Source organism: Chiloscyllium plagiosum, unplaced genomic scaffold (assembly GCF_037043375.1).
Source record: "Chiloscyllium plagiosum isolate Xiang-an unplaced genomic scaffold, Cpla_swu_hap1 HiC_scaffold_14, whole genome shotgun sequence".
Taxonomy (NCBI): domain Eukaryota; kingdom Metazoa; phylum Chordata; class Chondrichthyes; order Orectolobiformes; family Hemiscylliidae; genus Chiloscyllium; species Chiloscyllium plagiosum.
Genome location: NW_028270152.1, coordinates 21,891,962 through 21,915,772, shown reverse-complemented (window position 1 = coordinate 21,915,772; position 23,811 = coordinate 21,891,962). Strand labels below are relative to the sequence as shown.

The following is a 23,811-nucleotide window of genomic DNA, read 5'->3' as shown; positions in this document are numbered from 1 at the left end:
CGGAGAATTCACTTGGATTTTATTTGGAAATCTGTATTCTTTCCCCCAACCACATACCATTTATTTGGTAAGAGGAGAATGACAACATATTGTTTTCATTGGCTCAATAAATCAGACAAATGTCTGTATTTATGTGGCAATTTCTATAGATTAGTCTTCCATCAAAAGAGTTAAATTGTTCAGATACAATATAAAAATAATCAACAAAACCTCTAACCAGGTCTCAATGTTGTGGTCCACATTTCTCACATTTGTCCTCTCTTCGATGATGGGAAAGCATGAGGAGTGAGGGAACCGATCTACATACATATGCATGCAGGTAGTGATAGGACAAAGGCTTGGAAGATTGTTGCATGAAAGCTCATAGGATGTGAACAGTAATATAGAGATCTGGGATTTGATTGCTCCACATGTGAGTAACATTCAGTCAATCCCATTACTCTGCCTGCAGCTTTCAAAGTTACACGTACCTTGAAGTTTCTTTGGCCATCCAAGCTTCTAGCAGAGATTGTTCAGAGGCCAGTATGCATGTTGATTGAGGCATTCAAAGTGCATTCTTCATTATTTGTTAATTTCTCCGAGAGAGAACAGTTCCGAAGGCAGCCGAAGTCTGTAGTGTTTCAGGTTTTAATTTCAAATTGAGTTTGGCTTCACACAAACTGCGTACCCCTGAAAATGTTCTTATCTGCATCAACCGAGAGGAATTCCACTCCCTAAACATGCGGATGCTCTGAGGGAAAAAGCATCTCATCATGTAGATGACTGCAAAAATTCCCGTATCAATACACACTCCCTGTGTTTTACACAATTCATGTGTAGCAGCATTGATTGAGGAGAGCAGCAGTTTGGCTGTTGGGCAAGCGAGGATATGCTGGAAAACCTGTGGAAGAAAAGCAGAAAGTGTCTTCAGCGTTCTGGGAGTTGTGGGGGGAGGTCCCACAACTGATCTGACGTGCTTGACTGAAGCCAAGATGGAGGTATTTCATTCTGCCAGCCAGAGGTTCAAATCATTGTAGCGGGCCCTGCGTATTCAATCTGGCCAATAAGGAGAGTGTTCAATTTGATGAGCAGCGAATGTACATATTGTAAGCGGAGGTCACGGATCTTGAACAGCTTGCCCCAAAAGGGTGATTGTCTTGGCACCTGGCTTGGAAACTACTTCAGATGAAGAAGAGACAAACTGCCTTGTTTGTGCTGTTTACAGAAATAACATTGACGCTCATAAAAACACAAGTCTGTATTTATCTTCAGTCTTATTGAATTAACACATAGCACTGCAATCATATAAATGTGAACTCAATATTCAAATAACCTGCACGAAAGGGAAACACTTTCATACATTTCATTCACTATACATGTGGTACCATTCAAGTTTTAGAGACTTAACAAATAACTGAAGCAAATACAAGAAATTAAATGACATTTTTTATTTACAAATTAATGAAATGTGCGTGCCTAATGTTTGTACTGTGGTAGTTTTTCCAGTGTAACTTTACAGCATCTTTTTAGCGAGTGTCCACTGCTGGTGGACTGTGACCCCATCAGAGCAATATCAGTGGAAGAAAGAGACACATCAATTTGTGGAGCATGGATAATGGAGACAGAAGAGGCACTAGCTGATGTCTGTGCGTCATGGCAAGTGATCTCCTGACACATCTGTAAGGCAGGCCCAATGTCTACTTGATAGGTTTCTGTGGTTATAGTACTTGAGCTTGTCACCAATAAAGACAAATTGCTGGCATGAGTGCCATTGTTTGACCTTGGATGCCCAAAGGTTTGTTCCAGCGTGCTTTCCATGTGTTCCAGGCGACCATCCAGCTGGTTGAAGCCAGTTTTCATGGCATCCCTAAGCTCTGAAAATCCTTCTCTGATAACTGTCTGCAATCCTTCTTTGAGATCTACTAACCCTTCCTTCAGAACTGATACCAAGTCACTCACCCCGTGGGTGACCATGCAGGTCTGCACAGCACCCATTCTTGCATCCAACACTTCATTAATATCAAAGAGAGAGCCTTGAATTTCTTCTAATCTTTGATCTACAGATTTGTGGAAGTGCTTCACTGCCTGGTGAATATCCTGTTGATGGACCAATACTTTTGCCTTGAAGGCTTGTCCACCAATATCCGTCTCCACATTTTCATGGCCAGGTGATTCCTCTTTATGACTGGTGCAATCAGCAACGGACCTGTCCAACTCACCATCTTCCACCGGCACTGTTAACTCTTCGATGTCATTTTCAACATTTTCATGTGCAGGGGATCTAACTAATGATTGTGATGAAGGCGAAATAGGAGCTGTGCTGGTGAGCACAACTTGAGCAGTGGGCGATGCAGAAGCTGTTGTCGAGGTGGATGTTGTTGGCTGGGCAGGAGCCTCTGAAACTGGGGGAGAATTCTGAGTTGTGACCGAGGCAGAGAGTCCTGATGTCTCTGTGGAGAGGAGAATGTCAGTAAGTTAGCGTCACTCTGCCTTTAGAATGTTCAAGTCCTTACAAATAAACAAAATTGCACTTCACTCAATAATATCCAACTATTTATGTAAGTAATATATTGTTCTGTTCTGGATTCATTGCATTTGTTAAAATAACTCAATATTATTAAGATAAAAAACATGATAACAATTACTTACCAGGCGGTGTGGAGACAATTCCTGGCTCATGGTTCCCCATATCATGCAGGGTTTCAGCAGGCAAGAGCTGGAGGACTTTCCCCTTTGCCAGTGTTAATACCTTATGGCTGTGTTCCTTCACTAGTTCCATTTTGTAGACCAGTTTTGTTTTGGTACCCTTTAGGGATTATTTAAACCTGTTCAGCTAACCTGCCTGGATCATTATGTGCCACATAGGGGAGAATTTAACTCATTCACAAAACATATTCAACTACAGAATTAAAATCAGGTGCTTGGAGCATTTATTCCTGAACAATTGCCTCCCTTCAAAATTTTAATCATCACTCCTCCCATTCTCCCACACAGCCCAAGACCCAAAACTCTGGAATTTAGGATCAAATCTAATGATCAATGGTACATTTTCTGTACTAACATATGTAATAAGATTGGGCAGCTCCAATGAGTTTCTAATAGGCAAGAGACCATCTGATTGAATTGCTAATTGTGCAACAAAACTAACACTAAATTAAAAATCTTTCTTAGGTTAGCCATGACAAATCTTGGTAATACTAAATTAAGAACTACATGCAACATATGAGGGAATGTTTTTCTGAAACAGCACAGAGGCAATTACTGAATTTTGAGTCTTACTCGCTGGGGATGCTTTATACAATCCCCAACATTGACACATGGATCAATTGTACAAAATTAAAACTTAGCAAAATGCTCTATATTGGAAACACCTGGTGTTTGAGTCAGAATCACATTCCATATTTGTACAATAGCTTATAAATATTTTTTCATAATGAGCAAAGGATGACAAAGGGACATTTTCTCTGCTTGTTGTATGTCCTGAACTAAAACCTGCATAAGGGATGTGTTTATGATTTTGTTACAATAACAAATTGAGGAAATTTCATGTAATATGCACAGACCCAGATGATTGGTGAAAATTTCCATTCTGATTCGTAGCTTCATGTGTGAAATTAATGATCATGCCATGACTTCAGTCACTGAGAATAATTTAGGCATCTCTCAATTCATCACAAGTAATGACAGAAAAATCCTTTTGTAATTAACTGCAATTATTTTTCAATAAACCTGCACTGATGGCATCACACGGTTGCTTAATTTGTGTGTGAATGTCATCATGGATCAGATATGTGGTGCATACAGACTGTTGATGACAGCACTGAAGCTGCTTCTAGCATAGTTTATGATCGCAAATCTGAATCGAATTCCTTATTGAAGCAATTACACTGCTGGCAGAATATTAGAACCAATTATATTGGGTTATCGGCCTTGGATGTGAATTTACATTCACAATTCTGACCTTGGTGATTTCCTATGTCAGTTTTATTGTCAAGGGAAAGATATACACCAGTGATGTGGTGCATCTACACAAGGCCAAAGGGAGAACTGGAATGAGAGTCTCCTTTTTCGGGTGGGGGACAGGAGGGATGGAGGGAGGTTACTGTATCCTATAATGTCTGCTTATAGAGTAGCAATGGAAGAATATAGAAGCACATTTTCTCCCGACCTCATGGGTAATTCGTATGGGTCAGAGAGACAGAGGGTCAGTAAGAGAAGAAAAATAACAAACAAGACTTCAAATATGGAATAAAACGAATTGGGTGCATAAAAATGTGTGTTTGCACTTGTAATCTAATCTTTCAGGTTTTCATGTTTTAAGAGTTTGTACTCGCTTCCTGGGGTCTGTGGTGCAATTCAAATTGAGACATTAACATGTAGATGCTCCCAGTTTATCCATTATTCTCAACATATTGTTATAAAATGAAAATTCAGTACAGTTTTGCAGCCAAGGCTGAATGCATTCCTCTCCTGGCCATGACCCTATTTCAAACATCATACCAAAAAGAGATTGGCTTTTAAGGGCAAGAGTATTAGCTATGTCATGAATACAGCCAACACCTGTTCTACTCACAAAACCCAATATGTCTCAGTAAAGTCTAACACCTAGGTTATTTCTTGCATCGATATATAGGTCAAAGAATTTTAATACTACATATTAAACGTAAAAATACCATTACAAAGCTAATTTCAGTAATATATTTATTTTGAAAAAAAAAAGCAAGCCTCTTATGTGGCATTTGACATTACCTGAACACAGTCCAGCACAACAATTCCACAGACGAAAGTGAGGACTGCAGATGCTGGAGATCAGAGTCAAGAATAGAGTGGTGCAGGAAAAGCATAGCAGGTCAGGAAGCATCCGTGGAACAGGAAAATTGACATTTCGGGTAGGAGCCCTTAATCAGGAATCCTGACCTGCTGTGCTTTTCCAGCACCACTCTAATCTTGACAGCAACACCACACTTTTCTTAACCTTAAGTAACCAGATTATTAACTGCACAACACTACCTTTAAAACAACGAGATATTTTTCCACAGAAGTATCGGGTGCACTCTGTGAAATTACTATTAATATAAAATGCCACACACTGGATCCTCTTTTCTTCATATAGACCAGGTATTTAATATATTCTGATGTCACATATGTATTCAATCTCTATATATGTAATATATACTAGGCACTGTATTGTTTGTATTCATATACAAGCAATTGCATTTGTCTGTATATACAATATATAAAGTAGCATTTCTTCCTCTATTTAAAATATTAGATTAGATTTTGCTATATCTTTTATAGGCAAGGTATTGTTTCCTTTTATGTAGAGCTTGTGCACAGTTATTGTGTACCCCTTAGTTGGAATACCCGTACATAGAAATGCTGAACCTCATTGTCTTTGGTATCCCAAAGAGCTTTCTTTTTCTACTGTAGGTACATTAGAAATTACATACCATACTGTACAGGTGCATAGGTTTTGAGCTATGGGGCAGTAAAACAAGTAAATCTGCATTTGCTCTAATTCCCAATCACATGTTCCTAATCTATGAGGTGGAGGATGTCATATTGGAAGCCAGGGATCCAAACCACCTATGAGGCAGAGAAGCATTTGGCAGAGGTATAGGGAGAAGTTCACCTGTCTCCTGACTCATTGAGAGATGTCCAACAATGTGAAGAGGGTTCAAAAAGCAGGGGGATTGTTCAAAATAAAAAAAATGAAGCTAGAGCCCTTTGCTAATTCTACTCGAAGATAAATCCCATATCAATAGTAAGAGGAACTCTCCATAAGCCACTGATTTTTCTTATGACAATAATTGATCATGTTTTGAGAACTGTTTTACATTGCACACATAAACCAGACTTCCTTGACACAGACATTAGATGTTAACTTGGTAGCCTGTATCTCACTGCTCTGTTCACCAGACGATATTACATGAAATAACATGGTATCCACTTACCGCGGCACCGGTGAAATCTGAAAAACAATAGAAATTAAAAGAAGCAATAAATGTAATGAATAGTTTGTCCTCATAGAAGCACAAATAAATCATTCCGACTTAAATCATTCCCTCTGCCCATCTCGTTCTTTTGGCATTGGAGAGTTGCGGTTGCACTTATAAAATCCCAGTCTCAGTTTTGTCATTGAAATCGATGAGAGCATGAGCTCAATGGCAGTACTAGTCAGAGGGACTTGCAACTGCAACAAAGAGCCAAATACCATTCCCTGGGCTGGTGTACTAGCCAGTACAACTGGACACAGACCTTTCAGCATTTTGTTCCATCATTCTCTTAGCCAGTCCAGTATTTTTCACTGGTTGTATTTTTGGCCTTGACCGATGGGGCATTCTGCTGTGCAACTCAGCTTATGTGAGTTCCTGAAAGGTACTAAATGCAGAGGCAGTGAATGGTTATGGGTTTCTTCCCTGCCCCTCCCCAAGAGGGAAGAAGGGAGAAAAACATGGAGGCTGAATCATTTAAGCAGTGCTATTGCTACAAGCACATCCTACTGGAAATAGATGGATATGGGGAGAGGAAGACATACAAATAAATAAACACTTGGGTTAATCTAAACAAAATGCTAAAATGAACCTAATTTAAAAAAAACATAATGTTGAAAAAAAAGGATGAAAATCCAAAATATACTATCATTGTTTTCACACTTAGTATCTTACACATTTGAGCTGTTTGGTGAATAGCCTTCCTGATAATGTAATAATTTGACACTGTTAACATCATTATTCACAGCTTCATTTGGTATTTTACATCTCCAGCTATGTTACAAAAAAATAAAGAGTAGCATCTCGCTTTGTGTGTTTGTGATAATAATGTTGCAGTGAAGACCACTTGACTCTCTAGGTCTTTGTCAACAGTCCCCCTTTAAAAATGATTAGTATAAAGGAGCCATGCGTAAATTGTGATTGCTGGAAATCTGAGAGGGAGAGGTGCCCTTTTGGCTATTTCTGATGAAGGGTTACATCCAAAAACCTGCCTTTTGCTTTCAGATGCTGATTGATTACTTCATGGCCTGGCTCCTCTCAATCTTTGCATTCTCCTTCAGCTCTACAATCCACTAGACAGCAGTGCTCCAGAAGCTCTGGATGCTTGAGCAGTCATAACTGACCGTTCCCTCCGTGACTACCTGGTTAGGTCCACGCCCCCCCTACAACCCACCCTCCCATCCTGGCACCTTCCCCTGCCACCGCAGGAACTGTAAAACTTGCGCCCACACCTCCTCCCTCACCCCTATCCAAGGCCCTAAAGGAGCCTTCCACATCCATCAAGGTTTTACCTGCACATCCACTAATATCATTTATTGTATCCGTTGCTCCCGATGCGGTCTCCTCTACATTGGGGAGACTGGGCGCCTCCTAGCAGAGCGCTTTAGGGAACATCTCCGAGACACCCGCACCAATCAACCACACCGCCCCGTGTACCAACATTTCAACTCCCCCTCCCACTCTGCCGAGGACATGGAAGTCCTGGGCCTCCTTCACCGCCGCTCCCTCACCACCAGACGCCTGGAGGAAGAACGCCTCATCTTCTGCCTCGGAACACTTCAACCCCAGGGCATCAATGTGAACTTCAACAGTTTCCTCATTTCCCCTTCCCCAACCTCATCCTAGTTCCAAACTTCCAGCTCAGCACTGTCCCCATGACTTGTCCGGACTTGTCCTACCTGCCTATCTCCTTTTCCACCTATCCACTCCACCCTCTCCTCCCTGACCTATCACCTTCATCCCCTCCCCCACTCACCCATTGTACTCAATGCTACTTTCTCCCCACCCCCACCCTCTTCTAGCTTATCTCTCCACGCTTCAGGCTCACTGCCTTTATTCCTGATGAAGGGCTTTTGCCCAAAACGTCGATTTCGCTGCTCCTTGGATGCTGCCTGAACTGCTGTGTTCTTCCAGCATGACTAATCCAGAATCTGGTTTCCAGCATCTGCAGTCCTTGTTTTTACCTAGTCCATTAGTGTTGGCCATCTGCTAAACTCTAGAATTTCCCTCCCTAAACCTTTCCACCTCTCTTCCCTTTTCTTTTCCTTTAAGTCGATCCTTGGAAATTCCCTCTTTAATCAAACTTCTGGGTAACCTGCCCTAAACTCTTACTTGGCTCTGTTTCAAATTTTGCTCCATGAATTCCCTATATGCATTACCTTTTGGGAAGTTTTATGATTTATTGTGCATGATACATGAAGCAAGATAACAGAAAATTACAGAAGGACTTCAAGGTATATGAAATTCTGCAGCTAAATAATCTTCATTGGAAGAAATCAGTAGCAGAAGGGTAAAAAGAAGCCTGTTAGGTGTGATTTAATAATAAGCAGATCATTCATACTTATTAGCATTGGGGTGAGTCATTTTTTTTCAATTATGTCATGGCAAAACATGTGCCCCATGCTGCAATGTTGTACAGATTGTGACTATAATGTTCATTTGAAGGGCTTATGTTTGACAGGAGAAAAGGAGAGATGGTAAAATATGCGTGAGTGTACATGCTTTTTACTGGAGTAAACTAACATCTACTACATCAAGGGTGATAGAATGTTAAAATAAAAATCACAGAATTAAAATAACAGGACTTCAGTATTGCTGAACAAAGACATTTTTTCAAAGCTTTTCGTTTTGTAGTCATCAGGACACTTCACAAGAATATCAATTCAAGGGGAAAACCAACATTGATATCGCATGAGAGAAGAGTGCTGATTGGTTGGCAAGTGGACTGCATTTGGTAGATTCATTGCCATGGAGAATGCACCTATTAACACTGATTGACAGTTTAACAGCCAGGCTTTCTTCATATTTTAAACCAGATGGGTTGATTTGGATTAATCATGGCATTGTTGTGAGGAAAACAAAGTAGCAAATGGGTGTCAGCTATGTTATTGAATTGAAACAGGTGCAGTATGAATATAGGTTCTTTATGTTTGCAAAGAACAGGGCCTTGTGTATTAATGTACTTAGCTTCCAACACATGCAAGTACATTGCAAGCCTGACTGTCAATCCTAAGTGATTATTAGTATAATACTTTACATACTCAAGTTTATTCAGCAAATGTCCAATGTTAAACACTGTGGTCCATGCTTTGCAAGCATGTCCTGTTTTGATATGATTAGTAACTTGCTTGCTACAAACAGCCAAAAATAATAAGCTGCTTAATATGATCTGCCAGTCAATGGGACCTACAGCCTATATACCTGTACCTGTCATCACACTGTCACTGAAATTTATATATTACTCACTTGTGTGATAGGAAAAAAGTTTTTTTTTGGCTTGATGGCAGTTTCTGCTCATATTTTAAAGGTAGTAATTAACAACAGAGGAGTGGCTTTAAGTGGCATTTAATGAGGCAGCTTTGCTCTGGATGTGATTGTGTTCAGCGTGGATATTGAACACCAAGGTGGGGAAATTGTTTTCGTAAATAGGTGTAGGTTGCAGAACTCTGAGGTATGGAGAAATCCAGGTGTTTTGGTGCATGAATCACAGAAGATAAGTATGCAAGTAAATCATGACGACAGGAAAACTGATAGAATGTTATGGTTTATTGCAAGGGCAAGAGTCAGAGGTGATGTAATTAAAACAAATAAGATCCTGAAGAGGCTTGACCAAGTGGATTTCAAAAAGATGTCAAAAGAATTTAGTCTCCATGGGAGAATCTAGAACTAGAAATCATAGCTGAAAAATAAAGGGTCACCCATTTAGAACAGAGATGAGGGAATATTTGCTTTCTCTCCGAGGATGGTGAGTCTTTGGAATTCCCTTCCTCTAAAGGCAGTGGATGCTGAATCTTTGAACATTTTTAAGGCAGAGATAGTTTGATTCTTGATTTCCAAGGGAATGAAAGATCATTGGTGATATGCAGGGATGTAGATTCAAGGTGAAAATCAGATCAGCCATGATCTTACTGAATGGCAGAACAGGCTCGAAGGGCCGAACGGTCTTTGTTCATATGTTTATACTGGCAACCTTTTGTTTGAAGGAACAGAATTTTATTCAAAAAGGGAAACACTGAACAAAACAAACTGATATCAGTTTGCTGCTCTAAGATATCACATACACTAGTCTGTTGAGAATTCTCTGTTTCACCAGTAAAGGAAGAACATACTTATGTTACTAATGCAGCCTTGCCAGATCCTTTTACTAAAGAGTTGATTGTTCATCTTATACTACACGGTTAAAATATAAGAACATTAAAATTTTTGTCAATATTTATCATACTCCTTTGAATGGAACATATATTCTTCCCATCAAAACATGTAAATAATCATGGATAAAGTTTCCGAGAGTAAAGTCTTCTCTATGAAAGGAATGGTATTGCTGTCAATTATCTGGGAGACTGTCATTTTCCTGTAACTTGCGATGGCCTTTTTCTGTGGCTTTCCATGTTATGTGACTGATTTACATCCAGGAATCATCTACTACCAACATGCTTGCTATCCCTCATTGAATCTGATGATCTGCCATTGATTTATACATCCATCACGTGAGGAATGAAGAAGGACTCAACATATGGATAAAGGTGGCATAAACACTCTGCAGCAAAATAATATGGGTAAACATTTGAAAGCATAGTTATAAGGATAATTATAGATCACACAAAATCACCAACTAGAAAGTTCTATCCAAACTCATCTGACTAGAGAGAACCCAGTGTCATTATCATAGCACCAAATATTTCTTAGGTACTTTCAGGTGTTTGCCCCTTCTAACTTACTTGGATGTCCATCTGACACGTGGTAGAGCAGTTCTGAATATTACTCCAAATTTGCTTTTCCTGGTTTAAACATATGCTCCAACATTCTATAGCCATAGTTTATTTGGGTGATATCCTGGAGTAGGTGAGGCCTGTAGAAGCTGGAGATTAGAGTCGAGAGTGTGGTGGTGGAAAAGCACAGCAAGTCAGACAGCATCTGAGAAGCAGGAGAATCAAAGTTTCGGGCATAAGCCCTACATCAGATGAAGGGCTTTTGGCTGAAACGTTGATTCTCCTGCTCCTTAGATGCTGCCTGACCTGCTGTGATTTTCCAGCACCACACTCTTGACTGATATCCTGGAGTTACAGTTTGTACCCATTTATAACTTAACATGTTGCTCCCTGTCAGTCCTGTCTCTTCAAGGCTTAAGGGCTTCTCTAATATTTCTTCCTAACTCATAGAGTCATAGAGTTGTATAGTACAGAAACAGACCCTTTAGTCCACCTCAATGCTGACAAGATATCCTCAATTAATATCATGCCATTTGCCAGCATTTAGCCTATATTCCTCTAAACCTTCCTATTCATATACCCGTCCAGATGCCTTTTAAATGTTGTAATTGTACCAACCTCCATCAGTTCCCCTGGCAGCTCATTCTATACCCGTACCACCCTTAGTGTGAAAAGGTTGCCCATTAGGTCCCTTTTAAATCTTTCCCCTTTCACCTTAAACATATGCCCTCGAGTTTTGGACTCCCCTCCCTTGGGAAAAAGACCTTGGCTATTTATCTATCCATGCCCCTCATGATTTTACAAATCTCACTCCTCAGCCTCTGATTTTCCAGGGAAAATAGCCTCAGGCCATTCAGCTTTTCCCTGTAACTCTAGCCCTCCAACTCTGCCAACGTCCTTGGTAAATCTTTTCTACATCCTTTCAAGTTTACTAACATCTTTCCGAAAGCAGAGTTACCAGAATTGAACACAGTTTTCCAAAAGTTGCCTAATCGATATTCTTACAGTTACAACAAGGCAACCCAACTCCTATCAAAGCACTGACCAATAAAAGCACCTTCTTCATTACCCTGTCTAGCTGTGATTCTACCTTTAAAGAACTGTGAACCTGCACCCCAAGGTAACTTTGTTCGGTAACACTCACCATGACCCTGCCATTAAGCATATAAGGCAAAAGTGAGTATTGCAGATGCTGGAGATTAGAGTCCAGATTAGAGTGGTGCTGGAAAAGCACAGAAGGTCAGGCAGCATCCGAGGAGCAGGAAAATCAGCATTTCGGGCAAAAGCCCTTTATCAGGAATGAGGCTGGGAGCCTCGGGTGGAGAGATAAATGGGAGGGAGTGGGGCTGGGGAGAAGATAGCCAAGAGGACAGGAGGTGGATGGAGGTGGGGATGAAGGTGATAGGTCGGAGAGGAGGGTGGAGCGGATAGGTGGGAGGGAATATTGGCAAGTAGGACAGATCATGAGGATGGTGCTGAACTGGAATGTTGGAACTGGGGCAAGGTGGGGGAGGAGAAATGAGGAAACTGGTGAAGTTCACATTGATGCCCTAGAGTTGAAGTGTTCCGAGGTGGAAGATGAGGCATTATTTCTCTAGGTGTCGGGTGATGAGGGAGCAGTGGTAGAGGAGGCCCAGGACCAATATGTCCTTGGCAGAGTGGGAGGGGGAGTGAAATGTTTGGCTACGGGTCAGTGGGGTTGATCGGTGCAGGTGTACCAGAGATGTTCCCTGAAGTACTATTAAGTATATAAATCCTGCCCTGATTTGGCTTACTAAAATGCAACACTTTATATTTATCTAAATTAAACTCCATCTGCCACTCCTCGGCTCATCTGATCAAGGTCTCATTGTATTCTAAGATAATCAGCTTCCCTGTCCGTTGCACCAACAATTTTGGTGTCATCTGCAAACTTAGTAACGATGCCTCCTATGTTCACATCCAATCATTTATATAAAGCAGCGGACCCAGCAGTGTTCTTTGCAGCACAGGTCACTGGCCTCCAGTCTGAAAAACAACCCTCCACCACAACCCTCTGTCTCCTACCTTCAAACCAATTTTGTATCCAAATGGCTAGTCCTCTGCCCCAGGCATTACCTTGGCTAATTTAATGTGCTGTGTTGCACAATGATTAGCATATAGAGTGTAACTAATATGAGTTGAAAGGCTGATGCTTTGGAGGTTAGTTCAATCATTTCTTTGAGTCTCGGGGTGGGTGAAACTTTCCTTCACTTATTCCTCCCTTCAGGAGATTGGAAAGGTTGGATACTGATTCTCTTCCAATAACCTATCAAACCCTCACCCTCTACCACTTAGAACAGTAAGTGATGAACAGTAACCTCACCACTAGCAAGATCCCTTCCCTAGTGCATACCATCCTAATGTGTAACCATAATCTTCATTCCTTTACTATTGCCGAGTTAAGATCCTTGCTCCACCCCCCCAACAGTGTGGGTGTCCCTCCACATAATGGATTGCAGAGGTTCAAGAAAGCAGCATACCACAATCTTCCTAAGGGTGAATGGAAATTCTCAATAAATACTGGTCAAGCCAGCAATGCCAACATCCCATGAATTAATTAAAAATGGATAGAATCTATTACTCGGTTTTGTAGTCCAGTTCTCATTGGAGTGAGTTAGAAACTCTGCTGCTGTTCTAGAGGTGAAGACTGCGTAGCTTAATGTGGAAAGTTAAAAGAAAAATAATAAATTTGCACTCTTTTTATCTCTTCTCGGCTGGATAAACCCAGCACATACCTTTCTGCCTTTTCCCATCAGGCTACCAAGTTAAATCTGTTGCTGGAACTAAGTGACATTATCAGGACCAATAATGCATATGGTGAAATGGACCCAGGAAGCTTTGAAGTGTGTCATTAGTATCTGTTTTCAGAGCTGCTAAACTTCAGAACTTGTTAGGGAGACTGGATAACTTGGGTAGTTTAACTCTTCACTCACTCACTTCTAGCTGATGGATTGAATTAAAGTCTCCACTCATGTTAGGACAATCTATATGATTTTTGAAGGTACCAGGGATAATGGACATGGGGCCTAGTCACATTGCCTATAATTTATGTAGTTCAACACAAAATGAAGGGCAAATTGAGAGGAAGTTGATCTAAAGTGGATTTGTATTTAATATTAGAAACGTTGAGAGGGATATTCCATGCATTTGAATAAATTGTCATCATATCTGCAGCTTTACATAGCAATGCATTTATCACCTTCTTGGAAAATCATTTCCATTGTGGGCCTTATGCTTAATCCAAAAATTTTGACATATTGCAATAAGCACCTTCCAGCATGGAAATCCAATGAAAAATGTAATAATTCTGAAGTAAACAGATGATAAACCTGGCCCTGACAATGCAGTGGTAATTGATATCGGATGTGAGTAAATGCTCAGGATCAATGATTATTTAATCTCACCAAAATGTCCTGTTCCACTCATCTTTTTTCTGTGATTTTCTCTGCTCCTCACTGAACAGGCACTGGGTTCCCTCTTGTAGCTCATTTAAGCTCCCACTATTCATCTGTGATTGAGACAGAAGGTGCCAGCAGGCTGTTTGATCACAAATATCAAAGTCAAGAGCAGGTCTTACATATTTACACATCCAACAGGGCTTGCTGGAGTACTGGGAATCCTGATTAATTACTTAGCATTGCAAAGTATTTACAGGACTGGCACAAGCCATTCAGCCCAACTTCTTATGCTCCACACAAGCCACCAATGCTGCTTCAACTAAACCCATTAATGTATCCCTATCTTCTCTTCCCCCTCATGCATTTAACTAGCTTACCCTTAACTGAATCTATGCTGGTTCCTCAGCTGGTCCTTGTGGTAGCAAGGTTCACATCCTAACCACTGTCTGGACAAGAAAGTCAATTCTAATGGATTTACTTGTGATTATTTTTGTTTAAAACAACCTACCTAGCTCTCCCATGCAAGTGGAAATATCTTTACTTGCTGAGCTAACTTACATACTTATCATCAACCTGAGCTACAAATCTTCTCAAAAATCACTAATATCTTTTCTACATGAACCCTGGCAAATGCTTGATTTAGTTTTCTTTGCACTAACCAACCAACCGGAGCTCTTCCATTGTTGCTCAGACTGAGACTAACTAAGTTACAGTGGATAAACCTTAGATTTCTCTGGTTTGTATGCTTAAACTTCACTGCATGAAGAATACAGAGTTTTTGAACTTTGACGTGGTAACATATACAGTGTACTCTTTTTACGTATAATCGTTGATCAACATGAGCACATTACATTGAGTTGATTTTGCCTCTAAAACATGGGATAAGGAAGAGGTATAATTTCATCAGTATTAAAAAACAACAATCTATTATTTCAAATATGTCCCTAGGATTGCAGAAATTAAGGATGGCAGCTCACCAGGACATGAAGTGATGGGCAAAAAAATGCTGGCCCAGCTAGTGACACCCACCTCTCTTGAACAACATAAAAATCAGAACTTAGGAACATAGAAACAAGGCCGTTCAAAGCCTTAAGACTATTCAGCATTCAGATAAATCACTCAGACATCTGTTGCCTAGCTCCATCCACAACTTGATTCTCTGTCCATTCATGCCCTTGGTTAACACATGGTTAATTGAGCTGTCATCTCCTGCTTTTTGTAGAGGAGGATCCTGGATATGTATCATCTTTTCACGTGTGGTAGTGTTTCCTCACTTTTCTCCTGAATGGTCTGGTTTTGATTTTATGGATTTTAAGGGTTCCTTGGTCCTAGCCACCCCACCAGCATTTTCTGTGAAATATTGCAGGATTAGTGCAGGATTTACCAGTGACTCTGAGTCTATTGTAACATCACTCAAGAAGTGTCAGGACAAGTCCAAACAAATCGTATTGACCATTCCTGAGCTTGTAGTTAGTGGTCTCATTGCTCCTTGTCTTCTGACTTGCAAAATCTATAGAGACATAGAAAATGGGAGCAGCGGTATGCTCTTCGGCCCTTCAAGCCTGCTCCACACCATCCAGGATGCTGGTGGCATCGGGATTCTTTGCTATTTTTGTAATTATGCCACTTCTATTAATTCCACTTTTATTTTCTGAATTTTCTCTCTCTTCAGCTCTTCCTTTGACATGCCTTTGTCCACTGGCAACCACTGTGCTTTGCAACTATAGAAATTAGTGAAGGATGCACACAGGTTAAAGTAGATTGTGGGACAAAAATACCTTGGAATACAAAACTGCCATCCAGCTTTATTATTCAGAGGTAGTTTTCTTTAATTCCAACTCTGTAGAGTTAATTTTGTCTTTGAACAATAGCACAAAGCACACAAAATGGGCTTGGTCTCCCATTGTACAACTTTGCTGATTGAAATAAAAAGAAAGAGAAAGGGGGAGAAGTTTTCAAGCAGATAAAATCAATATCCTGCATTTTATAATCTATCCAAAGTCGAAACTAGCCCCGGTGCCTATGTCATAGAAAAGAGAAAGTAGTTTCAGTGCCACAATGAGTTGTAGGTAAATTCCTCTCAGGGCAAATCAAAACATCCTCATGATCATTATTTCCATTTGACAATCTTCTCTCTCCTATTATTCCTCAACGTTTTACTTTAATTACACTCTATCTTACTATTTATTCTCCAAATCCTTTTGTTTTTACTGTGTACCCTTTACACTTCATAGTTCCCATGTTGTGCAACATCAGCTTAATCCAGGGATCTGCAACTAGTGGCCCTCAAGCACTAGTGACATCTCTTTCATCACTCCTAACTTTTCCCAGTAGGATTGTGTCAAAGTGAAAAAAAAAGTTGCAAAAAATGAAGTCAAGGAAAGTTAAAGCTGTGCTTTTATTGCGGAATAAAAAGGATAATCATTATGCAACACTTTACGGTTCCAAGTTATTATTTTAATGGAAGACTTCATTGTGCTCTAAGTAAACCTGTTTGAGTGGTACAGTTACACCATGATGATAGATAATGCCTTTAACTCAAGAAGCAGGTATTAAGTTGTAATCATTGTTGCTTCCTGTATAGCTGACATGATAAATTATTCTATATGTGATGTCAAAAAGCATTTTCTTTTCCTGAGGATCAATAGCCTAAGAAAATTGTCTTAATTTTACATATCTTAAGTTAAATATTTGTTTAAAGGTAGCCTAACTTACAAGGCTTTGGTAAAAAAGTCAAGAAATGCAATAATTCAGAGTTGGATCCATAATAATTTTATTTTCTTTCTACTAACACATAAGCTTGAAAACTGCATTCTATTTATTATGTCAGGTTATACATTCTGCCAGAGATACCTTGCAATATATCAATTTCCCAAAGTTTCATCTTGCAATTCCCAATAGTTTCTATTTTGGGTTTTTTAAAAAAAGACTCTTCATATAAAAATAGTTACCAAATTCTAGCTTAATCTCTTTGTCCCAAGAGTTTTTACTTGCACTGACCTTGGTGTAGATCAAAGATTTTGCTTGAGCCCTTGTGCAGAGATAGGGTCAAGCATGGAGCAGAGAGCTGTCAGTGAATTAGACACTTGTAGTTACCTCGTTCTATTCTATCTAACCCTCCAATCAAAGGGCCATTTTCTGAATTTGCAGTAAGCCTCAACTTAATAGTGTATGAGCAAAATATTTGATCATACACTATTAATGGTGTGAATGTACTAGAAATGTTGACTTGTGCTGCCTGAGTATGGGGCTCTCTACCAAATGCAGGACATTGAAAAACTGCATTGGTTCACTACTCCTAACACTCCTCAAAATGTATCCATTATGTCCGAGACACTGGAGTAAATTTTGACTTGGTGTGATAGTGTAAGCTTCCTGATTTTTATCTCCTGTTAAAGTTTGCCTATTGACTGTTATTCAGTTGATACTGTTGTACAAAGTCAAAACCTACCTCCCTATGCCATGAATGTTTAGTTCAGCTCACCTTCTACAGATCCAATTGGCACTTGAATTTCTGCAGGCATTCCTGATTGTTAAACTAACCTTGGAAGGATCCTCAGAAGCACAAGAAAAATAGCATCAACAGCTGTTTCTCCAGTTTTCAATTATAGTAAAACCACTGCCAATGTTCAAAGTTCAACCCCATTCTATTTGTGTTCACTGTAAAACAATGTCAAAGAGAAATGGCACCCATGGGTAGCGACTGCATCAGAGAAAAAACAAAATCCAATGATTAATTCAATAGGCTGAGTATGCCATAGGTCATTGAAGAGTAGTCAGTCAACATCTTGCAGAGGGATAATACCAAAGTGGTATTATCGCTGGACTGTTAATCCAGAGACCCAGATAATATTCTGGGGACCCCAGATTGAATTCTGCCACAGCAGATTGTGGAATTTGAATTCTTTTAAATAAAGTCTGGAATTAAGAGTCTGATGGTGGCCATGGAAAATCCCATCTTGTTAACTAATGTCCTTTAGGAAGGGAACTGCCGTCTTTACCTGGTCTGGCCTATGTGTAACTTCAGACCCACAGAAATGTGATTGACTCTTAACTGCCATCTGAGCAATTAGGGATGGGCAATAAATGCTGCCGAGCCAGTGATGCTCTCACCCCATGAACGAATAAAGAAAAAAGGTCTTCATATGTACAGAGAAAGCTTGTGTTTATAGTATACTTATCATGATCTGAGGGCCCTGGATCCAAAGCACTTTACAGCCAAATAACTATCTTTAAAATGCAGTTACTACTGTAACGTAGGAAATGCAAAGGGCATATTTGTTCACAGCAATTTTGTAGAGGTTTATAAAATCATGAGGGGCATGAATAGGGTAAATAGGCAAGCTCTTTTTCCCAAGGTAGGACAGTCCAGAACTAGAAGACGTAGGTTTTAAGGTGCGAGGGGAAAAATTTAAAAGGGACCTAAACGGCAACATTTTCACACAGAGGGTGGTGCGTGTATGGAATGAGCTACCAGAGGAAGTGGTGAAGGTATCTGGATGGGTGTATGAATAGAAAGGGTTTAGAGGGATATGCACCAAAGGCTGGCAAATGGGATGAGATGGTTTGCCTAGACAATTTGGACTGAAGGGTCTGTTTCTGTCAAAAGCTCTCAAAAACAGCAATGTGATGATGACTAGATGATAAGGTTTGGTTGAGAGGTAAATATTGACCGGGACTTCAAAATAACCTTCTTATTCAAAATGTTTTGCGACATATGAACACTTTTTTGTCTGAAATCTAGAGGAAGCAGAAGTGGTCTTCACTAGCATTCTGAAATGGTTACTAACAAACAAGAAGCCTAATTTACATCATTACCAGTTATCTTTCTGTTGAAATCAATGGGAATGAAATTTCAGCACACTATCATTGTGTGGTCCAGTGGACAGGGAAGAAGGTTACCTCAGATTACAATGGGATCTTGATCAGATGGGCCAATGGCCTGAGGAGTGACAGATGGAGTTTAATTTAGATAAATGTGAGGTGCAGCATTTTGGAAAGGTTAACCAGGGCAGGACTTATACACTTAATGGTAAGGTCCTGGGGAGTATTGCTGAACAAAGAGACCTTGGAGTGCAGGTTCATAGATTCTAGATAGTGAAGAAAGTGTTTGGTATGCTTTTCTTCATTGGTCAGTGCATTGACTATAGGAGTTGGGAGGTCATGTTGCAGCTGTACAGGACGTTGGTTAGGCCACTTTTGGAATATTGTGTGCAATTCTGGTCTCCTTCCTATTGGAAAGATGTTGTGAAACTTGAAAGGGCTCAGAAAAGATTTACAAGGATGTTGCCACGGTTGGAGGATTGAGGTTTAGGGAGAGGCTGAATAGGCTGGGGCTGTTTTCCCTGGAGCGTCGGAGGCTGAGGAGTGACCTTATAGAGGTTTATAAAATCATGAGGGGCATGGATATGATAAATACACAAAGTCTTTTCACAGGGGTGGGGGAGTCCAGAACTAGAGGGCATAGGTTTAGGGTAAGAGGGGAAAAATCTAAGAGGGATCTAAGGGGCAACTTTTTCATGCAGAGGGTGGTACAATTGCAACATTTAAAAGACATCTGGATGTGTATATGAAAAGGAAGGGTTTAGAGGGATATGAACCAAGTGCTGCAAATGGGACGAGATTAATTTCGGATACCTGGTCGGCATGGACAAGTTGGACTGAAGGGTCTGTTTCTGTGTTGTACATCACAACGATTCCGTGACTCTTTCACTATCATCTACTTGTGTTACAAATAAAGCCAACTCTATCTCATGAAATTAAATTTATGACAAACTTCAAAATGCTATCTTTAATATTATCTGAATATGTAAAGTTACCAACAATGCCATGAACTAACGACATCAATAATTATATGAACTTCTTAAAGACAAAATAGAAATATGTAACTGAATTTTAGGAACAGTCAGTTATAAAGCTCACGTTATTGGAAAACCATCATGAACTGCTTGATGAATAGCTTGCCTAAGTACTAGTGCTGGGGCAGATCTCGTAAGAGCTGCTCAGCCACATTTCCTCACCAGGATATCACCCCTGACACATTACTAATAATCTGGAAAAAAAAAACAACTTGTACACCCTATCCAAGCCTAATGTTATTCAGGTCAATTGTATTAAACCTATTACTACCCTCGCTTACACCAACTAATGTAGAACAGATCAAGAGTCAAAAGTGGGATTTTTGTGTTCACTTTTCCTTTGCTCTCTTCTAGGTATCAGGGTTATCTCTAAAAGAAATCATAACAGAGGCTTGAAAGTTCACTGGGCAGGTAGAAGCATGTCCTTTGGGATATGTGGGAAATTAACAGTTCAGAAAAATATGCTTGCTTATGTCAGCTCAATATCGCAATTGATGACACATATACTATAATAAATTGTTGTTACTAGAAGTCTCTCAGGCTTTTCAACTCCTTAACACATCAGGCAGTAAAAAGCAACTGCAGTTTGCATTAAAAGTCAGAATCATCAATGGTTAATTCTGCCATCACCGGGATTAATTTTTTTCTACTGGAAGTTCAGTAGCAAACCAATTTTGTGCCAAATCCAGTTTGAGACTTGGAGGCTGCTGTGCTTTTTGTACAGATTCCAAGGCCCTGATGTTGCATCATGCGATACCAGCATATGAACATTTAACATACTTGAAATTCCTCTCTCCTTTAATTTAGTGCAGGCATTAATCATTTCATTTTAAATGGGGTTAATACTATGCTAAAATATCAAAAGGAAGAATCTCAAACAAATATCGAATGTTCCTGCTTTAGTATCCCTTAGCGAATTGTCAGGGCTAATGTAATTTAGACATACAGCAATCACTATCCATCATTTGTAATTACAAACATCCTAGGTGCTCTCCATGCCCATCATTACCACAATCTACTCACACACTGCTTATGGTTTGAAAACATTAGTTTGTTCTGTGGGAGTGAAAGCTAGTTTCACTTTCCGCCAGAGCAATAACTCTTATCGGTGAAAACAATAGAAGAAATAATGGATAATGGAGTCAACTACAACCGGAGTCTAATTCATGGATTTAAATAGTTCATTTAAAAGAAAAAAATGGAGAGCTAGTTGTGAATTCCCGATCTACAATCTGCCTCAATGGATTTGGGTGGTTACATAAAATAATAATGGATAACTGGGAGAGAAGCACATGTCTATATTCCAAAACAAGGCATTCCAAAGATTGATATAAAACTCTAACATTTACTGGGAAAGAGCTGTAGGCTGCAGTTTATCCATGAGATTTATATAGTTCATGTAGAGACTAACAGATAACTGGGAGCGAGCTACCATGTTGAATCTAAATTAGATGAATGTGAATCATTGCATTCAGATGGTTATGTAAAAAAAAAGGGTGTTCAGGAGTGAAGTTCAGGCTTTAATCAACAAAAGGGTTTAGACAGTGAAATATTGAGTCTTGCTTACTAGAGCCAAGTTTTGTTTGAAGGTAGTTTGAATATTTTTGGGTAATATGAAGCCAAGCAATTCTTGGCTAGAGATTGGGTCACGAATCAGAGAAGCAACTTGAGCAGTCTAAGTTTTTATTGGAGCTGAAATTAGACAGCAGCCTGAAAATTACTCCCTGCTATATGTTCATTGTATGAGACGTTTAGTATCAGGAAGCATGCATGTTTAGTTCATTTCTGGGGCTATAGTGGCTACCATTGTGTATGGTTGTTGTTGTTGCTGCAGACCTTCCAACTCACATTGACTATAAAGGTAGCAGCCCAGTTCCTGTACAAACACTCACATTTTAACAATAATACACACTTACCTCATTATTTAGCTCACTGGCACACTTTGTATCAAACAGAGTGAATGAAGGGAACTGTGACAAAACAGAATTTGGCAGCACCTTGCTTCTTCTGCACCTGGCTCAGTTTTTGCACTCACATTAAATTGGAAGGTCTGCTGTTGGGTGCTTTCCATGTATAACACACGATGACATTCACACAAGATAATGAACAGTTGTGACTTTATCAGTGCAAGTTTATTAAGCAATTAACCCAGAATAGGTTATAGAACGAATCTATCTGCTCTGTAATATGTATTTACAGGGAAGATGCCAGCTCGGAAGGCTGTCTGTTGTTTGGTCCCCACGTGCATACACTGGGCATTGTTGTAAAACAAGCTGTCTGGCTGATTTCTAAACTGCCAACCTTTAATAACTTAGCCACAGAAAATTCAAACCCACCTTTGTTCTCAACCTTTAGGTCTTCCTGAAGGAGTTCATTTTGTCGGTTCCCAAGTACGAATGCCAGGAAGGAGAGGATTAATGCATCCAGGATGCCGATGATAGCCAGGATATAGGCCCAGCGCACAGAACAGTTTCCCAGTGTGTATTTCCCTGTTTTATTTCCACACATCTTTCTCACAGCTTCCGAGTCCCATCCATCAGGAAATATCATGCAGCCCAACACAAGACAAACAGCTAAGGGGAAGGGTGGAGGAAAGGAAAAAATGAAGTCAGGCAAAGATATTGAAAGAGAATCTTATAACATACAGCCTTCTCCATTATTAATAAAACCAATATAGTGTAAGCATCTCTGGCACTTTAACCTTCCACAAAACTTCTGAAAGGAATTCCTTAAAGTGGCTGGGTTCGTAATTCTCAAATGATAAGAAAATTGTTAACGTGAGCTTTTCAGAAACTATTAATTAAAATAGTAGAAATATTAATCAAAGTAAGTGAATGTCAATAGTTCTCTAGAAACAAGATTGTTTGCTATTAACCTAAGAAGGAGGCAGGCTGCTTTGTTTTTCAGACATATCAGAGAATAATTTAAATGAAGAAGGTCCTTCAGCTTACTTTTCTGGGATACCAGCTTACTATCTTCTATCTAGATGATTGGTAATTAGATTCAGTGTTCTAGCTGTCATAAAACACCCTCCTTGGCACTTTGTTCTGGCTATGATCATCTCTCAGTATTCACAGCCTCCCACTGACCATACATACTCACAGACAGTCACACACATATGCACGCATACACAGACACGTCCATTTCTTGTCAACAACGCCTACATAGTGGGGAACACTACTTTTTATGAGTAAGTAAGGCCTAATCATCTGCTCATGTGAGTTAGAAATGGTTCTGCATATTCTAAACAGGAGACTTACAACTCCTCAGGATCTGTTTTCTACTTGAAAGATGGGTTATAGGCAGCTGAAAATCTAGTGAACATATTCTACATCCTTCAGGCAAGACTTCAAATGAATGCAAAACCTAAGAGTCTAGAACCAGGTGGTGACATTGTCAGGAGAATGGATACACCATTTAGGACTGAGATGAGGAAAGATTTCTTCACCTAGAGAGTGGTGAGTCTGTGAAATTGTCTGACACAGAAAGCTGTTGAGGGCAAAACATTGACTGTTTCTTTGAAGGAAGTAGATATGGCTCTAAGGGCTAAAAAGGGTGAAAGAGGATGGAGAGAAAGTGAGAACAGGACACTGAGTTGGATGATCAGCTATGGTCATATTGAATCGTGGAGCAGGCTTGAAGGGCTGTATGGCCTACTCCTGCCCCTGTTTTCTATGTTTCTATGTTGGTGCTTATAGTGAGGGATGATCAATACTCCTACTGACATTTGGTGAGAGACCATTGAAACCCTCAATGTCTTAAACCTGCTGTAAGTTCTATTCTTGTTGTTGAGCCTGAATTGTAAGTTTCAAGGGGATACTGAAATCACCCATTTCTGTATGCTGCAAGAACT

The 23,811-nt window shown here is 39.9% G+C and overlaps 1 protein-coding gene across 1 annotated transcript in view; it reads right to left on the bottom strand.

Annotated features, from left to right (window-relative positions):
* Positions 1-471: 471 nt before the first annotated feature.
* lhfpl4a (LHFPL tetraspan subfamily member 4a) overlaps positions 472-23,811 on the bottom strand; it is a 161,325-nt gene continuing 137,985 nt past the window's right edge. The window contains exons 2-3 of the mRNA XM_043707760.2: positions 22,295-22,531; positions 472-2,429 (exon numbers count right to left, since the gene is read on the bottom strand). Coding sequence (XP_043563695.2) covers positions 1,456-2,429; positions 22,295-22,531 — 1,211 coding nt within the window. The 3' untranslated portion in view covers positions 472-1,455. The remainder of the gene's footprint in view (positions 2,430-22,294; positions 22,532-23,811) is intronic.